The sequence below is a fragment of the Ceratotherium simum genome, chromosome 22 (assembly GCF_057802395.1).
Source record: "Ceratotherium simum simum isolate JZ-2026a chromosome 22, ASM5780239v1, whole genome shotgun sequence".
Lineage (NCBI taxonomy): Eukaryota > Metazoa > Chordata > Mammalia > Perissodactyla > Rhinocerotidae > Ceratotherium > Ceratotherium simum.
In genome coordinates, this window is record NC_141921.1 from 6,189,291 (window position 1) to 6,208,441 (window position 19,151).

Here is a 19,151-nt window from a genome sequence, read left to right on the forward strand (position 1 = left end):
GGGGGAGGGAAAAGGGCAAGGACGATTCAGGTGTTTGGCCTGAATAACTGAGGGGATGGTAGTGCCATTTATTGATAAAAGGAAGAAGGTAGTGGAGTAGAGAGGATCATAGTTCCGTTTTAGGTACATTAAGTATGAGATGTTTGTGAGACAAGAAGGCAGATGGATACGAGAGTCTGGAGCTCAGAGGAGAGGTCTGGGCTAGAGATAAAATGAACATAATCATCAGCAGAATGAAAGTATTTGAATCCATGAGCACTGATAAGCTCACCTTGAGGGAATGAAAGAGAAAGAAAAGAGCCCAGGACAACACCCTATGGAAGTCCATTATTTAGAGGTCTGGGACAGAAGGGGAAGCAGCAGTCAGTGATGCAAGAGGAAAATCAGTAGAGCAAGATGTCACAGAAACTGAGAGGGGAGAAAGAATCGGGAAGGAGGAGTAAATTATGTCAAATGCTGCCAAGGGTCAAGTACGTGCTGGAGTTGACAACATGGAGAGTACAGGTGACTCTGACAAAAGCAATTATATGGAAGTGATGGAAGGCAGAAGTCAGATTATAGTGAATTACGGAGTAAAAAGGAGAGGAAAATAGAGACAGTGTGGCTCTTCTAAGACATTAATTCTAGGGGAACAGTGAAATGGAGTTGTCTCTGGAGGGGAGTGCGGTTTCAAGGAAAGTTTATTTTTGTTTTACGATTAACATATAGAGCATGTCTGCCTGATGATGGTGATGAACCAGGGAAAAGGAGAGAAGTCTTGAGAAAGGGACGGGAGATGAGATGAGATCTAGTGACCTGTGATAGGAAAACGAGGAGACTCAAGGGAAGAAAAGAGGATGAGATGGGTGCAATTCTACATAGGGCTATAGGTCTCAGGATAGAAAATGAGGGAGTTTGGGTCTAATGGCTTCTATTTTTTCAACCATGTATAAGGCGAAGTGATCGGCTGAGACTGAGGGTGAAATGTATGGGAGGTATGGGAGGTCTAAGAAGCTGAAAAGGGAGCCTACTAGAGGAATCATGTTAATATCACAAACAAGGAATGGAACCTAAGCTTTTGCCATGCTGAAATCTGTGCAGTTCTTGGAGCATGGCATGCTACTTCATACTTCCATGCCTTTACCATTGTTGCTCCCTGTGTTTGGAATACCTGTCTTAGCAAACTTCACTTTACGCTTCAAGATCCAGGCCAGGAAACTCCTTTTCTGTGAAACCCTACTAAATGCCAGTTTCTCAAGAACAGATACCGTAACTTTTTAAAAAAATAATCTTTATATCCCCAGTTCTCGGCACACGACAGGTATTCAGTAAATAGTGACCGAATGGAACTGAAATTACACTGAATTCTCCCTTACCTAAATCCTAATTTTTTCCTGTTCCATTTAGAGCTGAATTATCCATGGTACACCATCTTCTCAGACAAAAGTCTGAATAAGTGACCTAAAATTAAGTGGCCACAACTAGCCCTCCACAAGCCAATTTCATTTCATTAATGGTCCAGCTTTTCAGCTTTTAATTATCATTGTGCCCTTCTCCAAACTTCCTACTTCTTTTTTTTCTTTTCTTTTTTCTCCTCAAAGCCCACAGTACATAGTTGTGTATCCTAGTTGTAGGTCCTTCTAGTTCTTCTATGTGGGACGCTGCCTCAGCATGATTTGATGAGCGGTGAGTAGGTCTGCGCCCAGGATCCAAACCGGCGAACCCCGGGCCACTGAAGCAGAGCGCGCGAACTTAACCACTGCGCCACTGGGCCAGCCCCTAAGCTTGCTACTTCTTAATCATTTATGATAAAACAATAACTGATACTAGTAGGACTTGTCAGTGTACGAAGTATCTTGATACTTCATGGGCAGAGTTCAGACATGTACCCACAGGTCACAGAATTCTATCTTGCTTGTTTTAAAAAGCTCATCAGCTAATAATGATTAACCAACTTTTCATCTGGATTAGAAAAAAGTTAATACAGTAGTCCCCCCATCTGCGGTTTTGCTTTCCAAAGTTTGTTACCCAGCGTCAACCCCTGTCCGAAAATATTAAATGGAAAATTCAAAAAATAAACAATTCGTAAGTTTTCAATTGCTGCACCATTCTGAGTAGTGTGATGAAATCTCACACCAGCCTGCTCCGTCCCACCTGGGACATGAATCATCCCTTTGTCCAGCACATCCATGCTGTAAACACTACTTGCCCTTAGTCACTTAGTAGCCATCTTGGTTATCAGATTAACTGTTGCAGTATTGCAGTGCTTGTATGCAAGTAACCCTTATTTTACTTATTAGCGGCTCCAAAGCGCACAAGTAGTGATGCTGGAAATTCAAATATGCCAAAGAGAAACCATAAAGTGCTTCCTTTAAGTGAAAGGTGAAAGTTCTCGACTTTTTAATAAGGAAAGAAAAAAGATCATCTGCTGAGGTTGCTATGCAAGACCTACAGTAACTTGTATTAGAGTATATTGTTATAATTGTTGTATTTTATTACTATTTATTGTTGTTAATCTCTTACTCTGCCTAATTTACAAATTAACCTTTATCATAAGTATGTATTTATAGGAAAAAACATGGTATATATAGGGCTGGGCACTATCTGCAGTTTCAGGCATCCACTGGGGGTTTTGGAACGTATCCCCCACGAATAAGGGGTGAGTACTGTATATAAAAAGTTTTATCATGGGGCCGGCCCGTGGCGTAGCGGTTAAGTGCGCGCAGTCAGCTGCTGGCGGCCCGGGGTTTGGATCCTGGGCACGCACCAACGCACCGCTTGTCAGGCCATGCTGGCGCGTCCCACATAAAGTGGAGGAAGATGGGCACGGATGTTAGCTCAGGGCCAGTCTTCCTCAGCAAAAAGAGGAGGATTGGCATGGATGTTAGCTCAGGGCTGATCTCCCTCACAAAAAAAAAAAGCAAAAAAAAAAAGTTTTATCAAGCGCAGAACAGACTGGTGGTTACCAGAGGGGAAGGGGGTGGGGGGAGGGTGAAAGGGGTAAAGGGGCACAGGTGTATGGTGACAGATGGCAACTAGACTTTTGGTGGTGAACACAATGCAGTCTATACAGAAGTCGAAATATAATGATGTAAACCTGAAATTTTATATAATGTTAAAAACCAGTGTGACCACAATAAAAATTTTAAAAATTCCCAAAAAAAAAGTTTTATCAATATTTTCTGAAAATCCCTCATACCTTATAATTTATTTGATATGTGTCCTGCTCTAGGGAAACTAAATATAATAACAAACTCAGAAAAGAGATTACTCATATTACAAAAGGATGTTCCTCATGATTTCTTTGTATACAAAATTCTTTTAGTAGAAACTAAATTCTAATTGTTGTTATTTTTTCATTTGGTTTATATACAAGTTTCCTGGCATAAATCCAGTACATAAAATGTTGGAAGGGACTTTGAAGATTAACTATTTGCTGTATGAATTCCCTCTACGCTTCCCAAAAATTTTCATTCTAAAGCCTAGAATACAGGCACCGCTTCAACACTGTCAAAGATCAGAAGCACAGAGTAGCCAACCAAACAAGAACTTTGAACTCAGACAGACGAGGGTTAGAATCTTTTTTTGTGTGTGTTTGTGAGGAAGATCAGCCCTGAGCTAACATCCGTGCTAATCCTCCTCTTTTTTGCTGAGCTAATATCTATTGCCAATCCTCCTGCTTTTCCCCCTCCCCAAAGCCCCAGTAGATAGTTGTATGTCATAGTTGCACATCCTTCTAGTTGCTGTATGTGGGGCGTAGCCTCAGCATGGTCGGAGAAGGGGTGCGTCGGCGCATGCCGGGGATCTGAACCCCGGGGCCACCAGTGGTGGAGCGAGGGCACCTAACAGCTAAGCCACAGGGTCGGCCTGAGGGTTAGAATCTTGATGGCTACCACTTAAGACTCTCTTTAGATAAGTTGGGGCCGGCCCAGTGGCGCAAGCGGTTAAGTGCGTGCGCTCCGCTGCGGCAGCCCGGGGTTCGCCGGTTCGGATCCCAGCGCGCACTGATGCACTGCTTGGCAAGCCATGCTGTGGCGGTGTCCCATATAAAGTGGAGGAAGATGGGCACAGATGTGAGCCCAGGGCCAGTCTTCTTCAGCAAAAAAAGAGGAGGATTGGCAGATGTTAGCACAGGGCTGATCTCCTCACAAAAAAAAAAAACTCTTTAGATAAGTTGTTTAACCCATGATCATCAGTCTCCTTATCTGTAAACAAGGTATAATACCTACCATGTGGGGTTTTCATGAGGGTTAAACAAAGAAGTGCATGTGAAACACCCTACCATGGTCCTGGCACATACTAGGCCTTTAAAAAGTGGTTGTTAAAGAATTACTACAACTCAATAATAACAAAACAAATAACCCAATTAAAAAATGGCCAAAAGATCTGAACAGATTTTTCTCCAAAGAAGATATACAAATGGCCAATAAGCACATGAAAAGACGTTCAACATCCTTAGCCATTAGGGGAATGCAAATCAAAACCATGAGATACCACTTCACACCCACTAGGATGGCTAAAATAAAAAAGACAGACAATAACAAGTGTTAATGAGGATGCAGAGAAATTGAAACCCTCATAATGGAATATTATTCAGCTATCAAAAGGAATGAACTATATTCATTCCTGTAACATGATGAACCTTTAAAATATTATGCTAAATGAAAGCACCAGTCAGGAAAGGCCACATACTGTATGATTTCATTTATATGAAATGTCCAGAATAGGTACATCTATAGAGACAGAAAGTAGATTAGTGGTTGCCAGAGCCTGCAAGGAGGGGCCTGGAGAGTGACTGCTAATCAGTACACGGCTTCTTTTTGGGGTGATAAAAATGTTCTAAAATTGATTGTGGTGATGATTATACAACTCCATGATATGCTAAAACCCACTGAATGTACACTTAAAATGGGTGAATTACATCTCAATAAAGCTGTTAAATAATTTTTAAAGTGGTTGCTGTTATTCTTAGTGTTTAGGAAGAATACAGAATCGTATATTTTAATCAAGTCTCCATCCCTAAATCTCACATTTTACCAGTAATCAGTTTGTTCTAATTAGAGATGGTTGGGCAGGGCACATAAGGACTAGGGAATAAGGCTCATTTGCAATCAGTAACTCCCGCTGACTTCAGAGCAGGCACACAGTCCCATCACGGACAGAAACCCAGCCCAAAGAACCAAACTGCGGGCTTCAGTGAGTTGGATATGTTCCCCATTCTGAACTAAAATTAAAGTTCATTTTTTCCAAATTCCTAGGTGACATTTGTAATTCAAAAAATAAAACCATTTTCAACCATTTATCTAGTGTCATAAACTACAGAAACAGAAAAGAAGAAAAGAAAATGCACAGGGAAATCAGAAATCAACAGTTTATTGAGCAACTGCAATGTGTGGTAGGTATTTTTTTATTTGTTAGTTTTCTAATCCCTTAAGTAAGTATTTTCACTCTTTTCTAACCGAGGAAAAGGTTAGGGTAACATACCCAAACCAGATAGGGTGATGGAAAAGTGATGGGGTACTCTTTCCACTGATCAACACTGTCCTTCTGATAATTCCAGTCTATAAGAAATTTAAAAAGATGTCACATACAGATGACATTTAAGTAGTTTTATAATTTCTTCATTCTAACTGCTAACTAACTGGTGGCTACGTTAGTATGGAGACAGATATTATCAGGTAAGATTTTGGCATGTACTCCCTAAATATCTTTTAAAATAAAACTAAAGTAACGTGTGTGTCTGTATGTGTGTATCCACTGTGTCCTCTGAGAAGGCCCAGAATAACAATGAGCACTCAGCTAGCAGCCACACTGTGGTTTCTAAATACCATTCTCCACTAAAAGGAACCAGGGCTCCTTGGAGAAATGGCTGATCCTAGGGCTGGGACATGGAAAGTACAGGCTGAGCCTAGAATATCTTCCTGAGCTAGAAAGTAAGTACTAAAAAGAATCATCAGACATTATGAGTCAGCTAAAAGGCACTCCCACTGGCCAATGCAGGGACAGTTTGAGTATCAAAATAAATGATACTGGGCCAGCCCCGGTGGCCTAGTAGTTAAGTTCAGCATACTCTGCTTCGGTGGAGTTTGGTTCCCAGGCATAGACCAACACAACTCTGTTAGTAGCCATGCTGTGCTGGTGGCCCACATACTAAAAATAAAGGAAGATTGGCATGGATGTTAGCTCAGGGTGAATCTTCCTCAGCAAAAAAATAAATAATAAATAAATAAACAAATGAATGAATGAATGAATGATACTAATGAATTATAACCTATTGAATGAAATAAGAGTTCATGAGTTCATACTGATATATTTAGCGACAGACAGATAGATAGATAGACAGACAGATATAGATAGATATGAATATATTTAAAAATGGGAGAGAAGAGAAACTCTTATAGCAGAATGCCACCTAATAAACATAAGGAATGATGAAATTAGAAAAAAACCTTGATGGATGCTAAAATGAATGGATAATGGGTAAAAGTTTGATGACGAACAGGGTATTTACATAATCTCAAAGCATCTCACACAAATTATTAACTACAAAGAAAAAAACAGTTACTTTTCAGAGGAAAATATGGTAGATACCACCTCAACCAGATGATAAAGCTAAACATCATCAATGGGACAACCAGCATCAACCAACATCATGTGCCTCCAGACATGATGCACTAAGAAGGACACAATATCACTTCAGTGGTATTCCTGCAAAAAATGTACAACCTGAATCTAATTATGAGGAAACATCAGATAATGCAAATTGAGAGACATTCCACTCTTAAAGAATGTACTTGTACTCTTCAAAAGAGTCAAGGTCAAGAAATACAAAAAAAGCTGAGGGACTGTTTCAGATTAAAGGAAACTAAAGAGACATTAACAGCTAAATGCATTGAGGATCCTGGATTGGATCCTGGACAAGGAGAAAAAATAAAGCTTATAGACTCTTTCATAAAGATATTTTTGGGACAGTTGTCAAACTGTGAATATGTTCTTTGGTTAGGTAATAGCATTCTATAAGTGTTAAATTTTCCTACTTTGATAACTATACTGTGGTTAAGTAAGAGAATGGCCTTGTTTTTAGAAATATACACTGAAATATTCAGGGATAAAGGAGCATTAATGTCTCCAACTTTCTCTCAAATATTTCAGAAAAAATATTCATATATATATATATAAACATATGCAGAGAAAAAATGATAAAGCAAATGGGGAAAAATGTAAACAATTGGTAAATCTGAGTACAAGGTATATGGGAGTTCCTTGTACTATTCTTTTTTTTTTTTTTTTGAGGAAGATTGGCCCTGAGGTAACACCTATTGCCAATCTTCTTTTTCTTTTTTTCTCTCCAAAGCCCCAGTACATAGTTGTATATCCTAGTTGTAGGTCCTTCTAGTTCTCCTATGTGGGACGCAGCCTCAGCATGGCCTGATGAGTGGTAAGAAGGTCTGCGCCCAGGATCCAAACCAGTGAACCCTGGGCCACCGAAGCGGAACACGCGAACTTAACTGCTACACCACCAGGCTGAAAGGATTCTAATTAAAACAGAAATTTAGAAAATGAAAAAGCTAATGACCTACAATCCCACCACTCCAACAACTTTCCTATATTCATTTTTCCATATTGCTTTTTCTAGTCCTTGTTTATAAGCATGCATACAGTTATAATCATTACATGGATACAATTTTTACTTCTAACTTTTAACTTCTTATATCACTTAGGGTTTTCACCTGTTGAGTTAAAATTTCAAGCTAACTTAAATAATTTTCCATTAAAAAAAACGGGAGCAATCCAAATACGCCTCAACCAAGGAATGGGTATGGTACATCCATACAGTGGAATACCACTCAGCAATAAAATGGAACAAATACTGATACACACAATAACATAGATGTATCTCAAATGCATTATGCTATGTGAAAGAAGCCAGACTCAAAGGCTTTTTTATTCTACTCACAGGATATTCTGGCAAGAGAAAACTATAGGGCAGAAAACAGATCAGTGGTTGCCAGGGGATGGAGGGTAGGGGGAAGAGTTGACTACAAAGGTGAACAAGGAATTTTTGGAGGGGTGATGGAACTCTTCTGTATCTTGATTATGGTGGTAGTTACATGACGGTATATGTTTGTCAAAACTTGCAGAACTATGCACTAAAAAGGGTGATTTTTACTGTATGTAAATTATACCTTAATTAAAAAATGGAAAAAACAAAAGAAAACAAAGTTGGGTTTTAAAAATAGATTTCATTTAACAGAGTACAGAATGCAAATCTATTCTCAGTCTATCATAAAAGCTCCTCATTTAAATAAAATGAATAGGATGTTATAATACAAAGTATACTCATATTCAAAACTAGTCTAAATTAAAGTTTAATTGTAAATTAAATGCAAGTGGTCATAGCTCTTAAATATGACCACTCCTCTTCATTTTCACAGTCTCCGTTGCAGCACTAATCATTTCTTAACCACATTACTGCTCTGCCTCCTAAGGGATGCCTGGCCTCTGGTCTCTCCACTACTCAACTCAAAAAAATGCCAGACTGATCTACCTAAAGCACAATATAATCACACAATCTTTTGCTAAAACTCATATTCTGTAGAATAAGCTCCAAACTCCTGAGCATAGCATTTCAAAACCATCATCCAATCTACTGTTACAGCTGCATCTCCTGTCACCTACACACTACTGACTCTGCCCCTCTACCCAGGCACACACAAAATAATCCACCCTACACCCACACAGCACAAGCACTCACTAAACCTCCTTGTATTTTCAAATCTCTGTACCTAGGTACAGGCCTGGAATGCCCTTCCTCTACCCTTCTGCTGGGCAATCCTAGCCATCCTAGTTCAAATTTACCTTCTTCATAATAATATCTTCCTGTGGACTTCTACAGCATTTTGAAAAAAGTATGCCTGCCTTCCCCACATACTCAGAGGACCACACTTGGGGGCCTAAGCATGAAGCAGTTGCTCCATCAAAGGCAGCTAAGAGAGAAACTAAGCAAATCAGATCATATGCAATGGGTACCTTACAATTACTTTGTTTAAAACCAAACCACAACCTCATTTTAAAACTATATTTGCATCATCAAAGTTAGAATTATTTTCCCAACTTTGGCCTTTGGAGTGAGTCATGTTCTATCACTAAAACTATCCATAATATCTTCAATATTTCAAGCCAATTTCTTATCAGTCATTAATACATCATCTGGATTTTTTCAAACCTCTGCCTCACCAGAAATATCAACTGTAGTTATCGTGAACAATTCTCTCTCTTAATTATTTAGTCTCCTGAAAATAAAACAACTATGAGAATTCCATGTTTAAAATAGAATTTATTGCCCAAAATTCATAACCTTCTATTCTGAGCAAATCAGATAGCTACACTAATATGCTGACTCTAGTAGCTCTTTATGGTTTGGCTTTTACTGAGAGTTTTCAACTCCAAATACAAACTGGTGGAATTCTAGAGGACAATACAGAACCAATGAATTAGATTTAGGAGAAAACTTGAAATTCAACATCTTAACATCTTTTTATTTGATGTAATTCAATAACATTTACTATGAGAGAGATCTTCAGAGAGGTGGGGAGAAGTCAGTCTTAGGCCTCAAGGAGTTCATGTAAGAGAATAAAAGACAGCTAGAGGACAGCATGCATGGACCTTGAGGGTATTATGCTAAGCGAAATAAGTCAGACAGAAAAAGCCAAATACCCATGATTTCACTCATATGTGGAGGATAAAAACAACAACAACAAACAAATACATAGATATAGATAGTAGCTTGGTGGTTGCCAGAGGGAAAGGAAGGGGGGAGGGGGTGAAAGGAGTAAAAGGGCACATGTGTATGGTAATAGACGATAATTAATCTTTGGGTGGTGAACATGATGTAGTCTACACAGAAATCGAAACATAATGATGTACATCTGAAATTTACATAATGTTATAAACTGATGTTACCTCAATTAAAATAAATAAATAAATAAAGAGAATAAAAAACAAGCTAGATACACTACAACTGAACCAAAATTGGATAGGGACCAAAAAGGTACAAAGTGCTGCGGATATTTAAAGGGAGATGGTACCTGAGATGGGCCTTAAAAGAAGGATAGAATTTTCACAACAGAAATGACATTCCAGGCAGAGAAAGAAGAGTGAGAGAAGAGACTCAAGAGCTTGCAACACATAAGAATATAACGGATTCTGTAAAAGAAATGTGTCGCATACCCTTTGTGGAACTCAAGTGTGAATAAATGAATAAATAATTACCAAAAATTTCAGGAGAGAAAACGGAGCCAATCAGTGTTGAAAGCTGCAGCCAAGGTTAAAGAGAATAAGTACAGAAAACAAAGACAAGGACGTATCATAATTTCATAATCAGATCATTGGTGGCCTTACCTGACCTCAGTGGTGAGGTCAGAAACTAGACTGTAAGTATTTCAGCATGGAAAAACAAAGGTGGCTCAATATAAAAGGCTCATCACGAAAGAGAATAATTAAAGCAAGAAGAAAAATAGATTTGTTAGAATACTGAACACGCGAATATGTTTACTGACAGAGGGAAAGGAGTCAACGGAAAGGCAAACATGGAAAGATTCAAAAGGGGGAGGGTATATGTAATATTTGGAACAAAGTTACAGAAAGTGGTTGGAAACAAAAGCATGTAAGAGGAAAGCTGGGCCTTGGAAAAGAAGAGGGACTTTTTTTCCTCTAGGAAGGAGGAGCACTTCTCTGAGAGCTGAGCAAGGAAATTGAGGGATCCTGACAGGCTTGGAAAAGAAAATACTTAGAGATTTGAGGAGCACAGGCATTTGACAAGGACAGGAAGAAAATCAGCAAGAAACAAATAAGAAGGATCCTAGCAACTGTGAGGGCTTAGCTGGATTCAGAAACGTAAATTTGCGGCGATCCAATCAGCATACTCGATGACTTTCTCCAAACAAGTTCAGAAGCCCGGAGGCTATGGGGAGAAAGCAAATTGTGGGAAAGGAAACCAAAAAGTGACTTGCTAAATCACAATTACTCAGGTTGGCAGGGCTGAGACAAAGACCCAGCCGGCTTGGGCTTCCAGTTCAGCACTCTTTTGACTACGCTGCCTCCTTTTTGAACAAAATTTTCCTAAGGCTGGTTAAGCGTAAAAGCTAATGGGCAGTTTTAAAGTTTTAACCCATGCTATTAAAGCAATGTAAGCAGATACTTATTCTTTGAGTACAAGACAACAAAATTAGTACTTTTTACACTTACAACGTCATCAGCTGTGAAAAGTCAGGATTCATTGCCAGACAAAACCCAGCGTGCCACTTACCTGGCAGCTTCAGGAAAACCCATCCTGTAAAGCGTGACAACTACAGCTCCTCCAAGGCCTAAATTATGCTGCAGAGCAACCTTTGCACCAGGAACTTGCCTCTTTCCGGCTTCCCCTCTCAGCTGCCAGCAGAGTTCAGCACACTGAGCCAGACCTAACAAATCGAACACAGAGCGGTCAGATTCCGTTGGTTTAGAAAGCTGCCCCAACCAGCTTTCTCAGGCCAGCAAAGGGCTAATATTTATTTGTGACTTTTAATTAAGCTGAGACAACGTTTGCCTAAATAATAACTTCTCTTAAAAGCACTCATGGTTTTTATTGCTAGTCCCCTCCTCTCCCCAAGTAATCTTTGTATTTAGACAATATTCAGGCCTAAGAAATTCCCTGCACTCTTTAAATTTATCCACCTTGTCATTTTCTGGCCATGTAGAAAGAGAAAACACTGAATATACAGTTCTCTGACTCAGGCAAAATGGCATAAAAATAACTAATTTTACCATTTTTAATGTATCAAAAGAATCTGGGATTTGGGAGTTTTCTTGCCCTAAAAAATTTAGCTGGTATGGAGAATTTTCCTATTGTTTTCTCCAAATAGTTCCCAACAAGAATGAATTGTTTTCCAGACCTATTCACAAGAATAGCTCTAGATTCACAAGAAGAGCATTTTGTCCCTTGGATAATAAAATCAAAGATTTTTAGAGCTGGCAAGAACTTTATGATGTAAACACTGAGAAACTGTAAGATTAAGGAATTTGTGAATGGTCACAAAGCAAACTAATTCCAGAGTTGAGGTGAGAACCCATGTCTCCTGATTTACATTTGTTTTCTTTCTACCAGACCAGCTATTTGAGGATAGCTGAGTTAAGAATGTTCTATCAGAATAGACTGGTTTCATGTCCTGGAGGCAGAGCTACACAGGTCTACCTACAGCGTCTGTTCTTCCACCCACACTCCCAATCACAACTTCTGATTCCCAGTACCTGTGCGCTCCTATCTCAACCCCAAACTCCTCAAGAAATTTAACTGCCACTTCCTATTTCCAAGCAGTGTCTATATATTTACAGAATATAGATCTTAAACACTGTTTTAAAATAGGTAATCCCTTGTAATGATTTTTTGAATTGTGAACATTTTGAATATTAATGAGGAAGGTCAAAGTGACTGATTTTACTAATATATCCAAACTATGGGGCAAACAATTTTACTATAAATCTGCCATATAAAAAGCTTAAACATTCAGTGAATGTGTAAGACCAAAAAAAAACTATTCAAACTGGTCTTATATATACATGAGTGGGGAAATACTGCTAGTTTTCTTCACAAAAGAATAAATATACATAGTTTATAAATATTTGAGAAAACATTTAACCTCACCTTGATCAAATCAAACAGAAAGATACCATTTTTAACCAATCAAATTGGTAAAGATGTTTTAAAATGGGACTAATCAAAGCTAGGGAGACTATGGCAAGACAGCCACCTCCATATGGTACTGGTCAAAGTTCAAACTGGTACAACCCTTTTTGGAAAGCAATGTACAAAATTATAAAGAGCCTCTGAAATGCCTTGAAAACCATTCTGTGGAAATAATCAAGCAGAGGCAAAGTTTTACACACAAAAGTATCTATTCATCACATTGTTGTAACAGTGAAAAACTAGATAATCTAGAAGTAAAATAACTGGGGAATGGTTATATATATATTATGAGCTAGCCATATGACAAAGTACTTTGTTCCTATTTTAAATAATGTTTATAAAGTTCTTAACAATCTAAGAAAATGCTTATTATATAATCCTGGTAAAAAATGCAAGCAACCAATTAGATATTTATCTACCCTTCCATCCAACAAATATTTACTGAACGCCTATTATGTGCCAGACATTGCACAAGGCTCAGAAGATCCATCAATAAACAAGACAGGCATGGTCTTTTCCCTCATGAAGCTGACAGTCTGAGATATAAAGATGCAGGCATTCACAATACGGTCTGATAATGCTATCACAGGCATTAGCACAGGTGCTACAAGCACACAGAGGACTATCTAGCACAGCTTGGAAGATCAAACAATGATTCCCAGATGAATGGAGATCTCAACTGAAGTCCTATGAATAAAGAGGACCTAGCCAGGCAAAAAGGAGGAATTCTAAGAATGCTTCAAGAAGTGAGATGAGCATGTGCAAAAAAGGAACATGGCCTACTTAAGGAATAGAAAGTTAAGTGAGTGAGGCCAGAGAGTGCTCAAGACAGTCAATATGAGAGTGAGAGAGAGGGAGAGGCGGGGAGGGAGAGAGGGAGAGAGAGAGAGAACATGAACGAATACTGGAAGTACTTCCAGATTTTGCAATAATTTCAATCGCACCATACCATTGATACTGTAGTAGATCTGGTACACTGCAATAAATCTCTATGCTATCTCATATGTGGCAAAAAAGGAAGAAGGGAGGGAGGGAATAAAGATCCATATTATCAACTTATTTTCTTGTCATTTATTTGCTTTTGACAAAAGATGACTGTCAGTGGGAAAACATACTGATTATCTCAGCTTTCTGGTTGTCTACTTTCAGAATAAACTGGCATTTTTTCTATTTCTAAAATCTAGATCTGTGAAGGGTGGAAGTCAAAAGTTGGTGCCAAAGATCCGCTTGCCAAGAAGGCGTAGCAACCAGTTATGAAAGCATAAACTATCTGAGAAAAAATTTTTTTTAATTGTCCTTTCTTGGATAATTTCTGGCACTGAATTGAAAACCATATTTTTCCTCTGCTTGGAAAAAACAAACTATCAAATATGAATATCATATACTTATAAATTGTGGATGGATATAGGAATGGGCATCCCTCAAAGCAGTATATTCAAACAGTAATGCCTCTGATGAAGGGAAAAAAAATTTTTGTAACCTGATTACTTCATTTTAGTGATATCTTGCTGCAAAAATTTCCTAACAAGATAGTCAATCTTTTTATATAAAAATAACTAGCCTAGGACTCAGCTACATAGGTATATAGTCTGGTTGCTACTAAAAATAAACCATTCAAACATGTACCAAACACTCCACTAAGCAATGAAGATACAAAGAACTCACAGTGTAATATAAAGTGCTAATAAAGATAAATACTAAGTGCCATGGAAAACCACAGAATGGAAAAACTACAGGGGATAACATTTTGAGATATTACCTGAGGTCCTTTCTTCCTCTGTTTCCTTGAACCCATAACTCTTCCTATACCATTAAGACAGGAAGTACAAAAAAGTCATAACTCAGCTTTAGTTTCAAATTATACATCTAAAGGACTTAGTATAAACAACATAAAAAAGCATGTTTTTCTATTATTGGAGGTGGGCTTTTTGAGAAAGAAAAGGTTTGTTGAGTTTCAAAGGGCAAAAAGCTTTAATGGATTCGGCATACATTGAAGGACGCATACTTACGTAAAAGCAGTTTTTTCCTCCAAAAGTTAAAAAATTTTCCACCTATAATGCTACCAAATGTAAAATATCTTTCAAAAACAAAAGTAATATACAGACATTTTCAGACATACAAAGCTGAAAGAATTCATCACCATACTGCAATACCCACACTATAAGAAATGTTGAAGTCCTTTAGGCAGAAGGAAAATGACAGCAGACGGAAATATGGATTTACACAAAGGAATGAAGAGCACTGGAAGTGGTAATTTCCTGGATAAATAAGGTTTCTTCCTTACTGTTTAAATCTCTTTAAAAGATAATTGTTGAAGCAAAAAAAAAAAAATTTCTTGTGGGGTTTATAACATATGTAAAATAAAAATTTACAACAACAGTATTACAAGGCCTGGACAGAAGAAATGCAGGTATACTATTATAAGGTTCTTTTACTATTAGTGAAGTGGTATAATATCACTTGAAGATAGACTATGATAAGATAAAGATAAAATGAAGTCATAAAAAATATTCAATTAATCCCAAAAAAGGTAAAAAATTAAAAAAAAAAGGAAAAAAGAAATAAAGAACAGCTGAGACAAAGAGAACACAAATAACAAGACAGACTCAAACGTAATCATGTTAAAAATCACATCCAATGTAAATGGTCTAAACACCCCAATTAAATGCAGAGATTGATAGAGTAGAGAAAAAAAGCAAGATCCAACTAAACGCTGCCAATGCACTTTAAATATAAAGTCACAAATAGGTTAAAAGTAAAAGAATAGAAAAAGATATACCATGTTAACATTAGTTAAAATTTGAAAGCTGGAGTGGCTATGTTAAAACAGTCAAAGTAGATTTGAGAGCAAAGACTTGCCAGGGAAAGAAGGCCATTTCATAATGATGAAGGGGAAAACATAAAACTGTCTTACAGATGATAGAATTGTCTATATCAAAAACCTGACGGAGTTTTTTTAAGAGCTACTAGAATTAATAAGTGAATTTTAGCAAGAATATGAGATGAATATATAAAAATCAATTGTATTTCTACATATTAGCAATGAAATATTGAAACTGAAAAACTAGCATTTACAATAGCATCAAAAATATGAAATACTGAGTGACATCAGCATCACGGCAGAGTGAACTTTTCCCCTTAGACTCTCCCCCACTAAGATACAACAAAAAAGACGTTCATATGCTAACAGAGGACATTCAAACAACACAAAAGATGTCTGAGAGACCCACGCAGCGTTACATCTGAAGGTGGAGGTGCTGGAACCCCTGGAGGATGTGGAACAAGGTAACGAGAGCTCCTCTCCTCCAAGTTCTCTCACAGCCTGTGGGAAATTCCCATACGGAGGGGGCCAAACTGTTGTGGGGGTATCTTCATCAAGCCAGCACCCCAGGAGAGCAGATAGTGAGGGAAGAGCGAGAAGCCCCCAGGATTGGGTAGGCAAAAGAAAGAGCCCCTCCCTCCACCCAGAGTACCAGCACAGCTGGTCGGCCAGAACACCCGCAGATTGCAGCAGGCTCAGAATACACAGCTCTTGACCCTGCCAGTGGTGGCAGGTGGAAGCTGCAACTAGATATTTTCAGCACAAGGAAAAATAAGCCCATGCCCTCAAGCAGTATGGAAAAATATATTAAATTTCCAGACCAGAAGAAAAATGACAAGCACCCAGAAATCAATCCTGAAGGCACAGAAATTTATAACCTAAATGACAGAGAATTCAAAATAGCTATCATAAAATAGCTCAACAAATTACAAGAAAATATAGATAGACAATTCAATGAAATCAGGAACTTCTTCACAAAAGAGATTGAAACTATAAAGAAAAATCAGAAATGTTGGAGATGAAAAACACAACAGAGGAGATAAAGAAAAATCTGGAATCTTTAAAGAACAGAGCTGACAATATGGAGGAAAGAATTAGCAATATTGAAGATAGGAATGCATAAATGCTCCAGATGGAGGAGGAGAGAGAACTAAGACTAAAAAGAAATGAAGAAGTTCTCTGAGAAATATCCGACTCAATTAGGAAATGCCACATAAGGATTATAGGTATTCCAGAGGGAGAAGAGAGGGGAAAAAGGAGCAGAGAGCTTGTTCAAAGAAATAATAGCTGAGGGGCCGGCCCGGTGGCGCAGCGGTTAAGTTTGCACGTTCCACTTCGGTGGCCTGGGGCTCACCAGTTCGGATCCTGGGCACGGACCTACTCACCTCTCATCAAGCCATGCTGAGGCGGCATCCCATATAGAAGAGCTACAACTCTACAACTATGATACACAACTATGTACTGGGCTTTGGGGAGAAAAAAGAAAAAAAGGGGAAGATTGGCAACAGATGTTTGCACAGAGCCAATTTTTCTCAAAAAAAAAAAAAAGAAAAGAAATAACAGCTGAGAACTTCCCAAACCTGCGGAAGGAGCTGGAAATACAAGTGAATGAAGTCAGCAGATCTCCTAAATATATCAACATTAAAAGACCCTCTCCAAGGCATATGTAGTCAAGCTGGCAAAAGTCAATGATAAAGAAAAAATATTAAGGGCAGCAAGACAAAAAAAATAATGTACAAAGGAATTCCTACCAGGTTCTCACCCGATTTCTGGGCAGAAACTTTACAGGCTAGGAGAGAGTGGAATGATATATTCAAAATTCTGAAAAACAAAAACTCTCAGCCAAGAATACTCTATCCAGTGAAAATATCCTTCAGATATGATGGAGAAATAATAACTATCCCAGATAAACAAAAGCTAAGGGACTTCATTGCCACAAGACCCCCACTACAAGAAATGCTCAAAAAGGCCCTCATGCCTGAAAAAAAAAAAGAGAGAAAGGGGATACAAAGCTTTGAACAAGGAGAAAAACAGGTAGATAAAATCAGAAAAATTGCACCTCTCTATCAGGATACGTTAGCAAACACTTAGTTATAACATCAAAGATTAAGGGAAGGAAAACACCAAAAATAAATATAACCTCATCACTTTAAACACACTCACAACACAAGATGGAATAAGTTGTGACAATAATAACTTAGAAGGGGAAGGATGGAATCGACTTAGTCTAAGGAAATAAGAGGCCATCAGAAAATGGACTATCTCATCTACGAGATTTTTAATACAAACCTCATGGTAACTACTAAACAAATAATCAGAACAGAGACACATACGATAAATAAAGAGAAAACTAAGGAAACCATTGGACAGAACCACCAAACTGAATTGGTAATCCAAAACACACAGGATGAGAAACAAAGGAAATGCAAAAGAACCAGAAAATGAGCGATAAAATAGCAACAATAAGCCCTCATATATCAATAATCACTCTAAATGTAAATGGTTTGAATTCGCCAATCAAAAGACACAAGGTGGCGGGATGGATTAAAAAAGAAGATCCAAAAATATGCTGCATCCAGGAACCACATCTCAGCTCTAAAGATAAACACAGGCTCAGAGTGAAAGGACGGAAGAAAATACTCCAAGCTAATGGCAAACAAAAGAAAGCAGGTGTTGCCATACTTATATCAGACAAAGTAGACTTCAAGATAAAAGAGGTAATGAGAGACAAAGAGGGGCAATATACAATGATAAAAGAGACACTCCACCAAGAATACATATCACTTATCAATATATATGCACCCAACACAGGAGAACCAAAGTACATAAAGCAAGAATTAACAAACCTAAAAGGAGATATTAACAACAACAACATAATACTGGGGATCTTAACATCCCTCTTACGTCTATCAATGGATAGATCATCCAGACAGAAAGTCAATAAGGAAATAGTGGACTTAAATGAAAAACTAGACGAGATAGACTTAATAGATATATTGAGAGCACTCCATCCAAACACAGCAGATTACACCTGCTTCTCAAGCGTGCATGGAACATTCTCAAGGATAGACCATATGTTGGGAAACAAAGCAAGCCTCTATAAATTTGACAAGATTGAAATCATAACAAGCATCTTTTCCAACCATAAGGCTATGAAACTAGAAATCAACTATAAGAAAAAACTGGGAAAGTGACAAAGATGTGGAGACTAAACAACATGCTACTGAACAACCAATGATGACTGAAAGAATTAAAGGAGAAAGCAAAACATATCCGGAGACAAATGAAAATGAAAATACACCATACCAACTCATATGGGATGTAGCAAAAGCAATCCTGAGAGGGAAACTCATAGCACTACAAGCCCACCTTAACAAACAAGAAAAATCCCAAATAAGCAACCTTAAACTACACATAACAGAATTAGAAAAAGAAGAACAAACTTTCCCTCCCAAAGTCAGTAGAAGGAGGGAAATAATAAAAATTAGAGCAGAAATAAATGAAATTGAAACCAAACAAACAGTAGAAGGGATCAATGAAACAAACAGCTGGTTCTTCGAGAAAATAAACAAAATTGATGAACCCTTAGCCAGACTCACTAAGAAAAAAAGAGAGAAGGCTCAAATC

At 38.0% G+C, this 19,151-nt stretch overlaps 1 protein-coding gene across 1 annotated transcript in view; it reads right to left on the minus strand.

Annotated features, from left to right (window-relative positions):
* The window catches only part of SCP2 (sterol carrier protein 2), a 126,950-nt gene that overhangs the window by 23,626 nt on the left and 84,173 nt on the right, over positions 1 to 19,151 (minus strand). The window contains exon 12 of the mRNA XM_004438565.3: positions 11,288 to 11,441. Coding sequence (XP_004438622.2) covers positions 11,288 to 11,441 — 154 coding nt within the window. The remainder of the gene's footprint in view (positions 1 to 11,287; positions 11,442 to 19,151) is intronic.